Source organism: Cyprinus carpio, chromosome B8, assembly GCF_018340385.1.
Source record: "Cyprinus carpio isolate SPL01 chromosome B8, ASM1834038v1, whole genome shotgun sequence".
NCBI lineage: Eukaryota > Metazoa > Chordata > Actinopteri > Cypriniformes > Cyprinidae > Cyprinus > Cyprinus carpio.
The window spans coordinates 13201972-13220322 of NC_056604.1; the positions used below are offsets into that span (position 1 = coordinate 13201972).

Genomic DNA, 18351 nt, shown 5'->3' on the forward strand with positions numbered 1-18351 from the left:
AAGGCTGTAGATCTGTGGAGAAGCTGACATGAAGTTTATTTATGACATGGAGTTGTTTAAACATTTTCCAAGAAACTAGCATTATTTATCACACCATTCTACAGTCATCAAATCACCAGCATCACCCACATAAATATGTCAAACAAGGTTCAGTCAAACATAAATTCTTAGAGCGGGACAAATGCTCAACAATATTTAACGACTTTATGGGCAGTTGTGATTCTGCCAGTGTTAATAATGTTGGACAAAGGTTGACCATATAGGCAAGGTGCTTCCTCTTTGCATTAGGAAACATCATGTAACTTTTACAGTAAATGGAACAAGGAGTGCTCTGAAATGTAATACATATTTTTCTCAGTATAATGAAGTACTTTATTAATCCTGTGTGGGAAACTGTGGGAATGTCAGGTATGATGTTTATCAGATACTAGAAATATGAGGAATAAATATTTAACAAAAACACAACAATGACGAAGGGGGAAAAATTAGCTGATAATAAAAAAAAAAAAAAAAAAAAAAAATCAACTCCCTAAAAATGTTTTCTTGTTTTAATGTCCTGGGATAAAATAGGGAAGTAGGCTGACAGAGAGAACATTTAACTAAAATTAAAGACCATTTTTATATGGAGAACGTTGTCCTGTCTTTATCTATAAATATATGCACCTCCTTTTACGCTGCTTCAGAAAGTCGGTTAATAAACACGTAAATGTACAACGGTCATATCTTTGATCTTTGCACATTTACTATGATGATTAGCCTAACCCCTGCTACAGCTTAGCAATGTGCATGACCTTGGAGTTGGTAGCATAGCTATGTTTGCATGATATTGAGATTGGAATTTACAGTTGGTACACAAAAGCAGCAGATCTGAACTATTTGAACCACTGGTGGTGTATCCAACTTTAAAACAATTTTCTTTGTGGAGTTCTCACAAATTATAATTATAATTGTCAGGATACTTCACCCTGCTTCCTCACACATTCCTTACCCGCCAGTGACAATAATTTTGTCAAAATCTAAACAGATAAATAAATGTTTAGTGTGTGTGCCCTTTAAATGGATTCTTAAAATTGTCTCACTTTGAGACAGATGAGTCTACAGTCACAAACAACAACGTAAGGTCTACAAAGCAAAGCCAAGACCGCTACTGGAAAACTGAGAGTCCAGAGACTGAAAATGTGAACTTTCTTTTAGATTTCATCAACGTTCACCATGAAAAAGATAAGAAAATCCCCCATTTGGGAGCTTTAAGAAAGTGTCATGTTTTTCGTCAGTGATCTCAACAGGAGAATGACTCAGACATTGGTGAGCTCAGCAGCAGAAAAATGTCGAACTGGGCAATGCTCTCGTTGCAGGGAGACCTCCTGAAGTCCATTCCTTGGAAATGACCCGGATCTGTTCTGGTGACTGATCTTTCGTCCAGTGAAATTCTTTGGGCTGAGACCAAGCTGCTGCTGTAGAAAAGAAAATTGATCCTTCAGGTTGTGCAAAGAGATTTATGCAAAGGATAAAGTGTTAACTAACTACATTTAAAGTAATTGTTCTCCCAAAAATAAAAAATAAAAACATCTGCCATCATTTACCTTGTGTCCTTTCAAATTATGGAACACACAGAACACAAAAGACAATATTCTGGAGCCCATTTTATGAACAAAAACACATTCTTTCAAAATATCTTCTTTTATGTTAGAAAGAATAAAGACAGTCATACAGGTTTGGAATGACTCAAGAGTAAGTAAATGATCGGAGAATACTAATACTGCAATCCTATATATATATATATATATATATATAGAGTAACAGAACTACAATAGCAGAAAGAAAGGTCAGGTTGATGATGTTTGCCTGCCATTCTCGCTCTATCTGCACAGTGTACGTGAACACACTGATGACATATCCTGTCTGCGCAAACAGGTTGCACAGAGGTATGCAGATACATATGTTCGGACCGAACATTTTTGATTGGACGAACAAGTGCCCACAATAACAATATTGTGCATGTTCATAATCATGGTATATTGTATCACCAAATACCGGCACATGTCTGAATGTGGTATTTGTATGAATTTTAAGAATTATGATTCAGCTTTAGTGTTCTACCTTCACCCTCCTTAAAGACTGCTGATCGTCATGACTGCTGGGTGATGAGCTGCTTAGAGAACTTTGCCGGTGAAGTGTGGGCGGAGTCCCCAAAGGTTCGACTTCCTGATCAAGCCCTGCCCTGCAGACACAGACATCAGAGAAATCTGCATGACTCGACTGTCTCTTAAACTTGTACGACAATATATTCAAAGAGACACTGATTCATTGAGACATATACATTTGTAGAGTTAGACACACATACAGTACAACAATACTAACAGACAGTCTTACCTGGCTGCACTGACCAGTGCCTTCACCTCTTCATTCAGGTGATGACGGACCATGTGCTTGTTGCCTGGAATACATAAAGCCGCCGCCATGGTGTCAGAGCTGAAGGAGGGATCCATCACCATGATGGCACCATGAACCCCACTGCTCTGAAGATTGTCAGCAAACTCCTAAATGAAAAGAGATGTCTTTCTTTTGAGTTTTTCCATATACCAACACCTGCACTTTCTCTGTTAGCACTGCTGTTCTCTCTCAGTGGTACCTTCAGATCAATCTCTTTGATCCATTTGATGATGCGATGACAGGTCCACACTACAGGGTCTGTGTTCTGATTCTCACACTCTGATCGCCTGGACTGCAAAATCTGCAGTAAAACAGTATTCGGGTAACTGTTGTTTAGCTTCATTAACTTACTATAAAGACAAACAGGGTATGTTTTCCAAACTGGGCTATTCTGATGTGTGTGTGTGTGTGTGTGTGTGTGTGTGTGTGTGTGAGAGAGAGAGAGAGAGTGTGTGTGTATATGTGTGTGAGGGTTGTTGTTCCTTTTTTGGTAAGGTTTAGTGCCTGTGGGAATTTCCATCATGCTGTTCTTCTGGTTTATGTGTGTGTTACCTCTTTGTCAAAGTTGAGCGTGTGTAGCAGCTGTATTCCCAGCAGCAGGCTGTTCTGGTGGGCTTTTTTAGACACGTGCAGATGCTTCTCAAGGTCAGTGCGTGTGAGTGTACTTAGGAGACGTCCGTCCACAAGGTGAGTGTGGAAGAACTGGGAATATTGAGGGAGACCTACATCAGTCAGCCAGGCCTGAGCCACCCAGTGGTGATCCAGATCAGCTGCTTTAGAAAGGCTGAAACAACATTAGAAAAGAAACTGAACTAACAGAAGTTGCAATTTACTCAAAAAAAAAAAAAAAAAAGAAACAAGTGATGAGCTAACATTATTATTATTTTATTTTATTTTAATTTCTTTTGTGGTAATCAACATTATGCCACAAATGTTGCAGACTGAACCTAACTTGAACCTGGAATATTCTTTTCAAATATATTTTTATGTTTTTAAATATATTGGTAAGGACTTTTAATAATGGGGGGGGTCACACCATTTTACCTTAAAGGGATCATTTGCCCAAAAATAAAAGTTTCTGTCATCATTTACTCACCTTCAAATCTGTTCTTCATAAAAAGCAATCATATCTCATCTCACAAGACTTGATTTAAACCTTTTGATTCATATGGATTGATTTTATGATGCATTTTTTTTTTTTTTTTAACCTTTTTGGATCTTCCATACTTTGGTTACTTGGACTTTTAATGGAGAGACAGAAACCTCTTAGGTTTCATTAGAAATATCTTGTGTTCTGAATATATCTTTAATATAAATAATGTTTTGAATATTTTCCAAAGCCCTGTGGGTTTGGAACAACATGAGAAAAAAAAAAATAACAAAAAATTTTGGTGAAAAATCCAACAAAAAACATTTTTCTTCAAGGGCAATCTCCATCAATAATAAATTATCTCTACCCACCCTTTTATATCTGCAGGGGTGCTCTCTATGAAATTATTTTTCTGTTATGTTCTCTTTTTTTAATGTCTTAAGATGTGTTTCCTACCCATGTCCTGAATCCGCGTCCCTGTAGTCTTCAATGGCCAGACGGAGTTTCCTGCGGTGCATTGAATTACTGATCCCTAAAACAAACTCCAGGTCCTCATCCGTAAGAACTAACAAAACCTAACAAAAACACACAGAGAAATTAATGTTTAATTCTAACATTCACAAACACTTCTTGTTTAAATAGCCCAAAGCATTCTGATAGGATATGTGTATTGTAGGATATAACTTTATAGACTGGTGTGTGGACAAGTGTTTATGTATCATACTGATAAAGTCACGTCTACCTTCCCACTTTTAACGTTGTCCGCACAGGCCCGTATGTACATGGGCATGGCCATGATCACCTCCAGCCACGCCTGCACAGTTCCTGCACGCCAACGGGACATGGGGGCCGTCCGCGCGAGCTCCACTTGCTGAAGCCGATCCAGATGGTCCTCGCATTCTGATAGGCTCACACTGAGGCGGGCGGGGCTTGATAAACTGTCGGAGTCTAGATTGGTGGATGACGGGAGAGGGGCGGGACTTAATGCGAGTTTGTTTTCTATAATTTATGAGCATAACCACCGTGTTTTCTCAAGCGAAGACATGTATGTATACGGTACCATAAACACAAAATATATTAATTCAGAGATAAGAAGTTAGATAAATGTCCTGGAACAAACATTTTCCCATTTACATCATAGTTTTTGAACAGCAGCCACTAAAGCGTCTGTTAAAGCGTCTTCAGTGCGCGAACCAATAATTTCACCAGTAGATGGCAGCACTAAACCGCCTTCGAAAAACAAATCACTCCTTTCTTAGACTCGATCTTAATCTCTTAATATCCGGCAAAACATTTTAGGAAAAATTTAAGTATATATTTTCTTTATGTCATTACATTGTTTAGAGCATTAAAAATAATAATAATAATAATAATAAATATATATATATATATATATATATGATAATAAAAAATATATATATATATATATATATATATATATATATATAATATATATATATATATATATGATAATAAAAAATGAATAAAATAAAAATGTTATTTCATTCATAAATAATGATACGTCCTTGGTAGAGGACATCGGGACTCTATTTAAAAAATAGAATGAACATGCATAGGCAAAAACAATAGATTTTTTAAAATCATGAATACATTTTTTTTTTCAGGATTTTTTTTAAACTAAACTTTGTATAAAGATAATTCTCAAATATGTTATAACAGAATTATTTGATATACAATTTTTCTTTATGCAAAATGTGTGTAGAATGGCCATAAACAGGTTTTCTCATTATATACAATGTATCTATAAACGAAATCTAATTTGCATATTAATATGTGCTAATTACTTATACTAATTTGGGGCAACACGTAATGAAAAAAAGAAGTGTAATAATGGGAAGAATAATTGACAAGATTTTCATAATAATATATAATATTTCATAGGAATATTGAAATATAATTTCTTTCCCTATTCATTTGTTGCATCTCCCAAAATGTGTAATAAACATGCTTTTAGTCCCGGTGTCCTCATATGAGGAAATGTATGAAATCAATGTCCTGTTCCATACAGAAAGTCAAATTTTGATTTCAAATCCCTTAACATTTTCCTGAGATGTTGATTTATGACACACAGTTTAAAATCTGGTCAGATTAAAATGATAATTACAAAATATCATATTTCCATAAGAGTGTCACTAAATTAATATCAGACATTTCTGAAGACCAAAGAGAGGGAACTAAACATTTAGTATCTCTGAAAAGCCCCGAATGTGCTCTGTACAGGACATCCAGACTCAAAACTATGGCATGTACAGTCTCAGAGAAATGCACTAAAATATAATGTCCTCATATGAGAATGCAGGGTCTCAGGAGGTTGTAAAATAATGACTGACAAAACAGATGGCTACTGCTAAAACCTCGTACAGAGTAAACGTTGTTGGAAAAGAACAGCTTGTCTGGTTTTGCTACTGCTTTCATCCCATCTACACAAACTATACATATATTAAACCATTTTCCCCCTCCTTCTCTAATAGAGCTTCATTATCAGGATTGTGGAGTTTGCACATCACCAGGAGCTAATGAGCCACTGCAGAGAAAAACAATGTATACAGAATTCACCCTGCACCAAAATGACTTTGAGAGCCCCGTAAAGACTTAAAAGTGAGATAAAAAGGACGACTGGATTAAACAACCACACACACATACAGATAAATGCCCCATGTGGTTAAAGATATTTAGTAATGAGTTAGTTAATTATGCTCTGTACTACCTAAACGCCATCAAGCAGTCGGTGAAGTAGCCAAAGACAAGCTCAGGAAGGCAAAGTGCCAAAACACAATTACAAAGAGCGAAGAACTCAGCCACACACTGTTGAGTGTTTCTGATTTTATTTCAAAATAGTCTGTAGTTATATAACTTATTACCATTTTCATTTCCATGCCATTTAGAGTTCCATGCTATTCAGCACCAGCCTGAGCCAAACGCAGCAGGAAAAACGAGAGCCGTCTCTCCATCTCCAGCTGATGAAGAACACTCTACATGCTCTGAAACTCATTTATTCTTCATTTCATGTCAGTGCAATATTGAAATGTACACAATGGTAAGAATCTGCCACTGAATGATAGCTAGCATTGATTTCAGAAAAATAAAAACAATAGACTATAAATACAAAGTTTAATGGTGAAAGGCCCTGTAGAGTAAAGGTATCCAGTCCCCACTTGCAAAGCAACATGGGAAACTACTGTGGAGCTCTATGTCATACCCTGCTTTATTAAAGGTACATTAATCATTTCCATGACAAATATCCCGAGTTTTTTATATATATATATATATAACCAGTCATCTGGGTTTTGTATTTCCACACTGTTCTCAGATCAGTTTTTGCCTCCTGGTTAATGTTGTTGTGAAGGCAGGTGTCAGAGTTAGTGTGTGTAACGGTGGTTATAAACTATCCTGTGGGAAAGGCAGGACGAGCCACTGCTCACTAAAAGTCACAGACTACATCAAATGTCCAAATACCAGAATAGGCTGCAGATAGATGAATAGATATCTTTTGTATCACAGTGTGAAAAAGCAAATGTCTTTTTTGGGATTTTCATACACGCTGAGGGTCCTGCTGGCTTCCGACAGGAGAGCTCCATCAATATGTTAAACAACCAGGTTTAAAAACAGCCAATGACAGACAATGAGCGTTAAATGATATAAAAGGCATCTGGAAACACAAGCACAGAGTGCACAATGACTATTATTTACACATTCCAGCAGTCCTTCAAGTTTCCAGTGATATGCTAAAGTGGATATAAAATGAACACACACACACTCACACACACACAAACACACAAACTCTGGGCAGGTTTGGGTCTACTGCGGCACAGTTTGGAATCACTGTACAGTCAGCTTGTGCTCATAAATGGCAGCGATAGAGAGACACACACACACAGAAACGAGTTTGGGGGGGGCTCTCAGCAGCGTCACCAGTCAGCATCCTCCTCTATGTAGTAGTCAGGTGTGTTAGTACCATCAAATAGAGTGGGGTCCAGAGACTTTCTTTGCTTTCCTCGACCGAACACCCTCGACAGAGAGCCCAGACCCATCCTCTCTTTCTTCTTTCTGCGTCTCTGCTCCTCAAGATCCTCTAGAGACTGGAGACAGGGATAAAGAAAGAAATTATAAGCACTAGAAGCAAAGGTGACGCATCAAAAATGAGCAGAGAAACTATTCTGTATCATGGCATATAAAGGTTGTCATAATATCTTAAACTCAAAGTACAAAAACAACTAGAGTCCCTATATTTTTTTGTTTTTACAGATAATTTTTTCACTTAAATTTTAATAAGGAAATAATTTTAGTGACCATGTAATGCAATACATTTTTAATAATAGTAATAATATTAATATTGTTAGAATTTTAGATTTGTATTAATTACAATATTGAATTATTACAAAATGATTACAAGTTAAATAATAACAATAATAATCCCTATATTGTTTTTGTTATTTTGTCATTGTAGATAAAAAAAATTACTTGAAATTTTTAATGAGGAAATAATATTAGAAACCATGTATATAACACATTTAGAGTGACAAAACAATTAATCGCGATTAATCACATTCAAAATAAAAGTTTGTTTATATACTATGTGTGTGTCCTGTGTATAGTTATTATGTACATGTAGATATGCACACATATATGCATATATTTTTTTAAATATTTGTATGTATATATATTTATATAAATTAGTGCTGTCAAACAATTAATCACAATTAATCGCATCCAAAATAAGTCTTTGTTTACATAGTATACAGTATGTGTGTGTACTGTGTATATTTATTATGTATATATATATGTATATATATATTATATATATATATTATATATATATATATATATATATATATATATATATATATAAACACACACATGCATGTATATATTTAAGAAAAATATGTTACATTTATATATTAAATATATTTATACATAATATAAATTATATGAATATAAATATATACATGTAAATACATGTAATTATTTTCAAAATACTGTATGTCTTTATATATACATAATAAATATATACAGTACACACACATATACTATGTAAACAAAAACTTGTTTTATATATAAATCGAACATATTTATCCTTAATATATTTTATATATAAATTGAACATATTTATCCTTAATATATACACATGTACGTGTGTGTATTTATATATACATACATACATACATTTACACAGTACACACACATAAAAGTATGCAACAAAAACTTTATAATAATAATAATAATAATAATAATAATAATATAGTCTAAAGAAAATATATATATTATTTTTTTTTAATTTTTTTTTTTTGTTAATGCAGACAATTTTTTTACTTAAATTGAAACCAATTAAAGAATATTAGCACCATGCATGCAACAAAAGTCACGGTAACACCGTATTTACAATCGCTGATTGAAAATAATGTGAAAATCCATCAGTATTTTGTGCACCTCTTCTACAAAGCACTTCACAACCTTACCACATCCAAGGCATGCACTACAGAAAAAATCCACATTTTACATCTGCTCTAGCATGTTTCCTAATATAATCATTTAATAATCCTAACGAATATTGTTTAATATAGTATACTGTGAATATTGTTGACTCTGTGACAAATTTTTACACGTTTCTCATTTGTAAGTCACTATGGATAACAGAGTCTGCTAAATAAGTACATGTAAATGTGCATGTAAATGTATTGAGGTTTAGGTGTCAGGTAAACAGTAGCATGCCACACTACTGTACTACACTTGTGCATTTGTGTATGTGTTTTGCAATGCAAAGAGTGTCACAGTGAGTGGACTGGTGTATGTGTGTGTGTGTGTGTCTTACATTGCAGAGGGAGTGTGTTCTGTGTCGTGGTGAATCTGATGGCGTTGAGGATCTCTCTCCCTCCATCACCGAGGCGTCTGAGATGACTGACGGTTGTTTAGAGTGACACGGACTGATCCTGGCTGCGGCTGATGACATCATGCTGATGCCGTCAGCATCGCACACACACGGTGATGCTTTCAGTACTAACAGACACAAACATTAGGAGAATTAGGAGGCTGATTTTGGTGGTTGAGATACTTAAATGGACAGGGCATTGCTGTAAGTGTAGTGTGTGTGTGTGTGTGTGTGTGTGTGTGTACCCTGTCTGTCCATTGAGTGGTAAAGGTTTTGTTGACTCTGTCGTATCGCCGCAGTTAGAGGAAGCTCTGCATGCATCGCCCACTCTTGGTTGCCGTTGACGACAGTCTCTGTGGGCATGGCCAGCGAGTGTCGCTTAGGAACATCCTTAGTGAGAGTAGCCAAAGACTGTTTTGCCTGGAACACAAACAGATTTAATCCAATACGGTCCACATCCTTGTCCAGAGACAGTTGTTGTTAACAAATGTAAAAGTAGTGCCAGTCTGGAGCTAAAGTCAAGTTATTAATAGGCCCACACAGAATCTGTACACAGAGGATTCAGCAGAAAATATTACATATGTCTGCAATTGAACCATCAAAATTTCAAAAATGCCTTTTCCCCCCTCATGTTCATTCCCACATTTTATTTTAAGTCTTCATTACTTTTCTATTTGTATATTTTCTAAATATGAGCATATGCGGAAAATTTTCCTGATCCCAAACTATATAATTTTTTGTGTGTGTGTTTTAATGGTGTCTCTTATCCTTATCAGGGCTGTATTTATTTGATCAAAAAAATTAAATACAGAAAAAAAACAATAATATTGTGAAAATTATAATATACTTAAAAATATAATTTATTTAAATATAATAAATCAGCATATTAGAATGATTTCTGAAGGATCATGTGACACTGAAGACTGGAGTAATGAAGCTGAAAATTCTGCTGTGCTTTACAGGAATAAATTATATTTTAAAGTGTATTAAAATAGAAAATGTTTTTATTTTAAATTGCAATAATATTTCACAAAATTATTATTTTTTTCTATATTTTTGATCAAATAAATGCAGCCTTGATAAGCACAAGAAACTTCTTTAAAAATCATTAAAAATCGTACTGATCCCAAACTTTTGAACGGTGGTGTATTTATGTAATCGGTGCAGAAAATGCTGAAAAACTGCAGATTCCATGTTGGGCCTAGTTCAAAATCATTTCAAGCCACAGTCATGCCAGAAAATAAGCCAAAAAGAACACCACCACCACATTATCCATTATCATTGGTTTAGAATGGCTCCCAAGCTAGCTCCTAAACATTCTACAAAACAAGCATGCAGAGAAGAACATTCACGCTCACAGTGAAGGAACAGAAGCGCACATGCTTTTTCCATTCCATATACACAATGAGTATGTTCTCAAAACAAAATACACGTGCAACCAATCAAATTGTGCATATCAGATGGGGAGTCAACACTGCAGGCCAATCAAAGAGGGACTTGGGTTTGAGTGACAGGCCTGGCTGATCTTACCGACACTGTTTTGGGTGAAGCTGGTCTTTCTGGAGATCGAACAAACACGCGACTCTCTAGTTTCTGAGCCATAAAGCTACTCATCTGTTAAAGAAACACACACACATAAACAAAAGCACACACACCACACACACACACAAACAACCCAACACTAACATTTTTGAGCTACTCAGCTGACAGATCGTTTAAAGACACATGAAGACATTCTAAACAAGACGAACACTTTAAATATCTCTAGACTCACTCATCCACTTAGAAGACAAAAAGTAGGATACCCTGCTTTTCTAAACTCTGTGTATCTCACCATAGTCAGTTCAGCCTCCAGCTCCTTGATCCTGTTCTCTTTCAGGTCCAGTGCAGACCGGAGTGCACTTGCATGTTCTGAGGCCTCTTTGGTTTGTCGGCGTAGGTCCCACTTCTCCCGTTCTAACAAATCTTTTTCCCTTGCCAGAACTCTCACTGCATCCTCACTCTCCTGCAACACATAAATAAGAAGTGTGTGTCTGAATACTGAAGCATGTGTGTAAATGGGAATTTATGCACGTTTAAAGTTGTTGTGCTAGTATGAATGCATGAGATATGCATGTATGCGAGTAAAATACTTTTCGGTGTTGCTCATAGTTGCGTATGAAGTCCCGTAGCTGTTCCTCACGGCTCTCCAGTGTTGTGTAGAGCTGCTGCATCTGATTCACCAGATCAGTTCTCTCCAACCTCAAACGCTTCCTGTCTGCCTTCATTGCTAGGGGAAAAAGAGAGACAAAGAAACAGATTCACTGTAGATAAAATGGGTGTAAAAATTATATATATATATATATATGTTATTTATGAGCATGAGATTTAACATATGAGAATGATTTCTGAAGGTTCATGTAACACTAAAGACCGGAGTAATGAAAATTCAGCTTTACTGTCACAGCAATAAAGTACACTTTAAAATATATTAAAACAGAAGTCATTTACTTTCAATTGTAATACAATTTCAATACAATATTTCACAGTATAGTACTGTATTTTCGATCAAATAAATGTAGCCTTGGTGAGCAAAGAGACATCTTAACCTACCCCAAACATCTGAAAGGTAGTGTACTTCCTTAAGCCACATGATTATAGATATCATTTATGTCCATAGCACAAAATTTAATACATAGAGTTACGGGTTTAAAACAAACCATAACCTTGAGTATAAGCAACAACAATCCATAGCTGATACTTAGCAAGCACCAATAATTTAAAGAAAACACACCAAAAAAAAAAAAAAAAAAAAAAAAAAGAGAAAACAAAATAAGCAATAATTATTCTCTCTACAGAAAATGAAAATACTCGTTTTAACTTTGCAATGTGTTTTACAGTCTAAAATACTGTTTTATAAAAGGTTCTGTGCTCCTCTGCTAGTCTTGCCCTTACAAATCAGAAGTGCTTCACAACCTTGACAATCAAACTTCTTTTCTGCTTTAAATAGTACAAATTAAAATCATATTCATAAAGACCTTACAGAGTTTCACCTGTCATTGCATATATGTAGTAGTAATATTACACCCTAAAAATGTTCTGCATTTGAAATCATTTTCATGTGCTATTCGGATTGTGGTCTCCAACAATTTAAATTCATAATATGGTTTAATTTGGATATAACCATTCCCATTTGCACATTACTATCATTCTCTTGATGTCCAAGATGTCCATTTTCACACACTAATCCCTCTTTTTCCTCTTCCAGGGTGTCTCTCTTCAGCTGGCTGTGGTTAATACTGTGTGATAACAGAGGCAGTAATTGACTGTTTTAGGTTGTTTGTAGCCTCTGCTCTGACTTGCAAATTGCAGCTCGTCTTTTCCAAGGACATTGAGTCCATTCACCCACCACTTAAAGGCTCATTATACAGGAGCCAAACGGCACACACAAAAAGCCTTTTACACACTCATGCACACACACAGGAACACCTGGTAGGAGGTGGAGAGAGATTGTGAATAGCAGTGAACATTCAGATCAGTAAATCCTGGAAGATCAAGAGCTCTTCAATCCCCCCCAAACTGTGCTTAATTAAATACTGGATGTTCCTTTTCCATTAGCTCACACACAAATCACATTATTAGTTATCTGAGCTTTCGTTATCCTTCCATCTTTTACCAAAATGGATTTCTATAGCAGAAATGTACAATGGTTGTTTCAAAAGACCATTTTCATTAGTGATTTCAGTAGGCTTTCACCGAATACTGCAGAGGGTGATATGAGAAGACATTTTTTGCCGCACATATACTGTATACACACACACAAAGTCAGCACTTGGGTAAAGTTACTGTTCAAATCAGCACCGAAGATAGTACCCACAATGCAAAGCTCTTTTAGGTGCAAATGATGTTCAAGATAACATTTACCTCTCCCTGATCTAGCAAATGAAACACAAAAACATCTATTCCAGTGTTACTCTCACACTGGGTATTGAGGGTCGCAGGAGAAAGTAGATTTCAAGCCAAAGTCAAACCAAGGAGAGCAGAATCCCTCGACACCTAAACATGGAGAATATTATGCCAGTTTTGTGGTCAGTGCTGTTCTGATTACTTCTGCGTTTCACAGCTCCAGAGCTGAAAAATGAGCCACAGGACAAAATAAAGGAGGAGGAGAGATGAGGTCCAAATCGTTTTGCGGAATCTCTCAGTCTCGGCAGATTTAAAATGGTGCAGTCAAAACACCTTCAGGTCCTCAAAAGTGTTCATGATACTGGATCAAATGACTTGTCTGAGACTCATATAAACATATAAGGTATATAATATAGTAAATCGATTGTAAATGACACTAAAATATGCCAAAAATAAATGCATCATTAATAAATTAATCAAGCACTCTTTCCATAATATTTATTAACACCGTATTTGTTTTCAATGAGCAAGGGGTTTGGGCTTGCAAGTCTGCTGTTTATTTCAAAATGACAGGTCTAGCGCTGGCTGGGAGCTGAGGGTGAAAGGTCAGGCTCATGATATTCATTTCCTACCTTGCAATGCCTCCTTTGCTCTGTCCAGCTCCTGCTCTTTCTGTGTTAGCTGCACACGGAGCTGTGAAACCGACAGCAGCTCCACAGAGCAGCCTCCTCCTGTCTCCTCCAGCTCACGATTCAACATCTCCCTGACCTGCTTCAGCACTGACACCTCCTCCTGCAGACGCACCACCTCCTCATGCAACAGCACTACAGAGACAGGGACAAAGAGAGAGTATAATTTTACATTATAATGCAGTACTGTGATGTTTTCCTGATTTATTTTGCTAACAGTTGAACGCCTCTTATTATTAAATTATTTACTATTTTTGTTATCAGAAATGGAAAGAGCCAAGTGGATTTTAAATGCAACAGCAAAATAAAGAAATAAACAAACAAACCGTTTTAAAGTTTATGGTCAGTGTTTTTATACAGTTTTATACAGCAATGATGCATTATATTCATTTGTGACAGTAAAGACATTTAAAGTTACAAAACTTGCAGCTTTATTATATATATATATATATATATATATATATATATATATATATATATATATATATATATATATATATATATATATATATATATATATATATATATACCCATATACATAACATAACTAAGATTTTTAATGTTTTAAAGAAGTTTCTTATGCCCATCAAGGCTGCATTAGAAAAAAAAACTGTAATTTTGTGACATAATCCAATTTAAAATAATAGTTTTCTATTTTAATATACTTGAAAATATAATTTATTCATGTAAAGCAGAGCTGAATTTTAAGCATCATTACTCCAGCCTTCAGTGTCACATGATCCTTCAGAAATCATTCTAATATGCTGATTTATAATCATTGTTGGAAACAGTTGTGCTGCTTAATATTTTTTGGGACCTGTGGTACTATTTTTCAGGATTCTTTGTTGAATAAAAAGTTAAAAAGAACAGTGTTTATTCAAAATAGAAATTTTGTGTTACAATATACACTACTATTCAAAAGTTTGGGGTCTGTAAATGTTTCTTTCTTTTTTCAAAGAAATGAATACTTTTATTCAGCAAGAATGTGTTAAATGGATAAAAGGTGATAGTGAAGACTTACATTGTTAGAAAAGACCTTCTATTTTGAATAAATGCTGTTCTTTTTTACTTTTTCTCAAAGAATCAAAGAAAAAAGCATCACAGGTTCCAAAAAATTTTAAGAGGAACAATAATTTCAACACTGATAATAAATCATTACAATAAAAAAATATATTAAAAAACAAAAAACAAAAAAAAACTTAAAAAGTTATTCAAAAAAACAAATAATATTTCAAAATAAAACAGTAAACACAATAAATCAAAATAATATTTCACAATATTACTGTTTTTTCTTTTGATCAAATACACTGTGTGCAGAATTATTAGGCAAATGAGTATTTTGACCACATCATCCTCTTTATGCATGTTGTCTTACTCCAAGCTGTATAGGCTCGAAAGCCTACTACCAATTAAGCATATTAGGTGATGTGCATCTCAGTAATGAGAAGGGGTGTGGTTTTTAATGACATCAACACCCTATATCAGGTGTGCATAATTATTAGGCAACTTCCTTTCCTTTGGCAAAATGGGTCAAAAGAAGGACTTGACAGGCTCCGAAAAGTCAAAAATAGTGAGATATCTTGCAGAGGGATGCAGCACTCTTAAAATTGCCAAGCTTCTGAAGCGTGATCATCGAACAATCAAGCGTTTTCATTCAAAATAGCCAACAGGGTCGCAAGAAGCGTGTGGGAAAAAACCAAGGCGCAAAATAACTGCCCGTGAACTGAGAAAAAGTCAAGCGTACAGCTGCCAAGATGCCACTTGCCACCAGTTTTGCCATATTTCAGAGCTGCAACATCACTGGAGTGCCCAAAAGCACAAGGTGTGCAATACTCAGAGACATGGCCAAGGTAAGAAAGGCTGAAAAACGACCACCACTGAACAAGACACACATGCTGAAACGTCAAGACTGGGCAAAGAAATATCTCAAGACTGATTTTTCTAAGGTTTTATGGACTGATGAAATGAGAGTGAGTCTTGATGGGCCAGATGGATTGGCCCGTGGCTGGATCGGTAAAGGGCAGAGAGCTCCAGTCCGACTCAGACGCCAGCAAGGTGGAGGTGGAGTACTGGTTTGGGCTGCTATCATCAAAGATGAGCTTGTGGGGCCTTTTCGGGTTGAGGATGGAGTCAAGCTCAACTCCCAGTCCTACTGCCAGTTTCTGGAAGACACACCTTCTTCAAGCAGTGGTACAGGAAGAAGTCTGCATCCTTCAAGAAAAAACATGATTTTCATGCAGGACAATGCTCTATCACACGCGTCCAAGTACTCCACAGCGTGGCTGGCAAGAAAGGGTCTAAAAGAAGAAAAACTAATGACTTGGCCTCCTTGTTCACCTGATCTGAACCCCATAGAGAACCTGTGGTCCATCATGAAATGTGAGATTTACAAGGAGGGAAAACAGTACACCTCTCTGAACAGTGTCTGGGAGGCTGTGGTTGCTGCTGCACGCAATGTTGATGGTGAACAGATCAAAACACTGACAGAATCCATGGATGGCAGGCTTTTGAGTGTCCTTGCAAAGAAAGGTGGCTATATTGGTCACTGATTTGTTTTTGTTTTTGAATGTCAGAAATGTATATTTGTGAATGTTGAGATGTTATATTGGTTTCACTGCTGAAAATAAATAATTGAAATGGGTATATATTTGTTTTTTGTTAAGTTGCCTAATAATTATGCACAGTAATAGTCATCTGCACACACAGATATCCTCCTAAAATAGCTACAACTAAAAACAAACTAAAAAACTACTTCCAAAAATATTCAGCTTTGATATTAATGAGTTTTTGGAATCATTGAGAACATGGTTGTTGTTCAATAATAAAATTATTCCTCAAAAATACAACTTGCCTAATAATTCTGCACTCCCTGTAAATACAGCCTTGAAGAGCATAAGAAACTCCATTAAAAAATCTTACTGATACCAAACTTTTCAACAACAGTGTATCTCACACACACACACACACACAAACACACACGCTATACACAACCATAACTATACCTACCTATAAATCACAATATGCCTAAAGTGCTTTACTGGAATGCCAATAGGCAACCAGGACCAGAACTATTGTATATAATTTGAAGTATGAGAAGAAAATGTTTCAAAGTATTCCATCAGTTCAACTTCATGCACAATATGCAAATATACCTCCTACATGCGAACCAAGTAGATCATCTCAACAGGTGTTGGGACACAAGCATGAAAGCATTCCTGTCATTTCTGCAGGGTGAAGCTATAGAAACTCAGCGTAGGTAAAGGGTGAGATGGAATGTCAAGTAAATTGTTTAGAGGCTTCAGTGATGACAAAACCACACCGAATCTACAAAGCTAAAAATCATACATACAGAAATATACAAATGATTCTGCACATATGCAGCAGAATCACACAAACATAAACTGCCCTTATGATCTCTATGCTTTAACTTTTTAAACAGCACTTCTGGATTTAAAGATATAAATGTGCGTGCAGTAGTGTGTGAATAAAATCAAAGCAAAAAACAGCAGCGGTGAGGTGTTTGTGTGTTTGTGTGGCATTTATAATGGGCTTTGACCCATGTCTGTCTGGCTCATGGTTTGTTGCCAAATTCTGAAGTGTTCAGGTGTATCACCCGAGCTCTTCATTTAAAGTCTGTTTCATTTTCTATTCTCTCAGCAATGTGATCACATGCGTCTAAAAAGTACAACAGTCTAATAAATATTCACATCACAGTTAGCTCTGAATGTGGGATTTGAAACAGGTGAAGAATCCTTAACACCTGGTGTTCCTCCTTGTCAGAACAGGCTGAAGTCTTGACACAGGCATCTAATGCAGATCTAGAATCTGCTTTAGTTTACTTTCAGACAGCAGATACGAGACAATACTGCAGATCTGGCAGGCTGTATTATACGGATTAGCGCTGTAAGACCTCTGCATCAACTAATCCAAAAATGAGCCACTAGAATGCAGATGCATCTCTAGATTAGCTGGGTTCAGTGAAGGGCTATGGTTGGCTCTAGCCTGAAGTTTCTTGTCCAGACAGGAAATTTTTATTGTTCAATATTGTAAAAGTGTATGGTATGAGTTTTCACCTGGACTCTTTGTGCTTGCTATTTTTCTGCCTTTAAAAACTGGATATCAGGGCTAATTTAAACAAGCGGAAACTAAGCCTGATCATGCATGCTCAGCATGCATGTATAGTGGCCCAAAAATGCAAACACTTAAACCATAAGTGTTCATTGCATTAGAGAAAAAAACAAAAACAAATATGAAACCAATTGGGACACTAGACCTTTATTCAGAATCATTTTTCCTGTCAGTTCCACTTAAGGTCTTTAAAATAAATGCCACTTGGTTTAATGATTTGTTAACCAAGGCAATGACAT

General features: G+C 35.9%; 1 protein-coding gene across 9 annotated transcripts in view; it reads right to left on the minus strand.

Annotated features, from left to right (window-relative positions):
* Positions 1-18: 18 nt before the first annotated feature.
* The window catches only part of kazna (kazrin, periplakin interacting protein a), a 35411-nt gene continuing 17078 nt past the window's right edge, over positions 19-18351 (minus strand). For 5 of the 9 annotated variants that reach the window (XM_042729814.1, XM_042729811.1, XM_042729816.1 and 2 more), the window contains 14 exons: positions 13928-14119; positions 11543-11679; positions 11245-11415; positions 10941-11024; positions 9656-9830; positions 9354-9538; positions 7500-7623; positions 4266-4471; positions 3980-4098; positions 2986-3217; positions 2633-2734; positions 2374-2540; positions 2101-2221; positions 19-1454 (listed from right to left, as the gene is read on the minus strand). In XM_042729814.1, coding sequence (XP_042585748.1) covers positions 1296-1454; positions 2101-2221; positions 2374-2540; positions 2633-2734; positions 2986-3217; positions 3980-4098; positions 4266-4471; positions 7500-7623; positions 9354-9538; positions 9656-9830; positions 10941-11024; positions 11245-11415; positions 11543-11679; positions 13928-14119 — 2174 coding nt within the window. In that variant the 3' untranslated portion in view covers positions 19-1295. The remainder of the gene's footprint in view (positions 1455-2100; positions 2222-2373; positions 2541-2632; positions 2735-2985; positions 3218-3979; positions 4099-4265; positions 4472-7499; positions 7624-9353; positions 9539-9655; positions 9831-10940; positions 11025-11244; positions 11416-11542; positions 11680-13927; positions 14120-18351) is intronic. The other 4 variants (XM_042729815.1, XM_042729820.1, XM_042729812.1 and 1 more) reach the window with 3 other exon arrangements.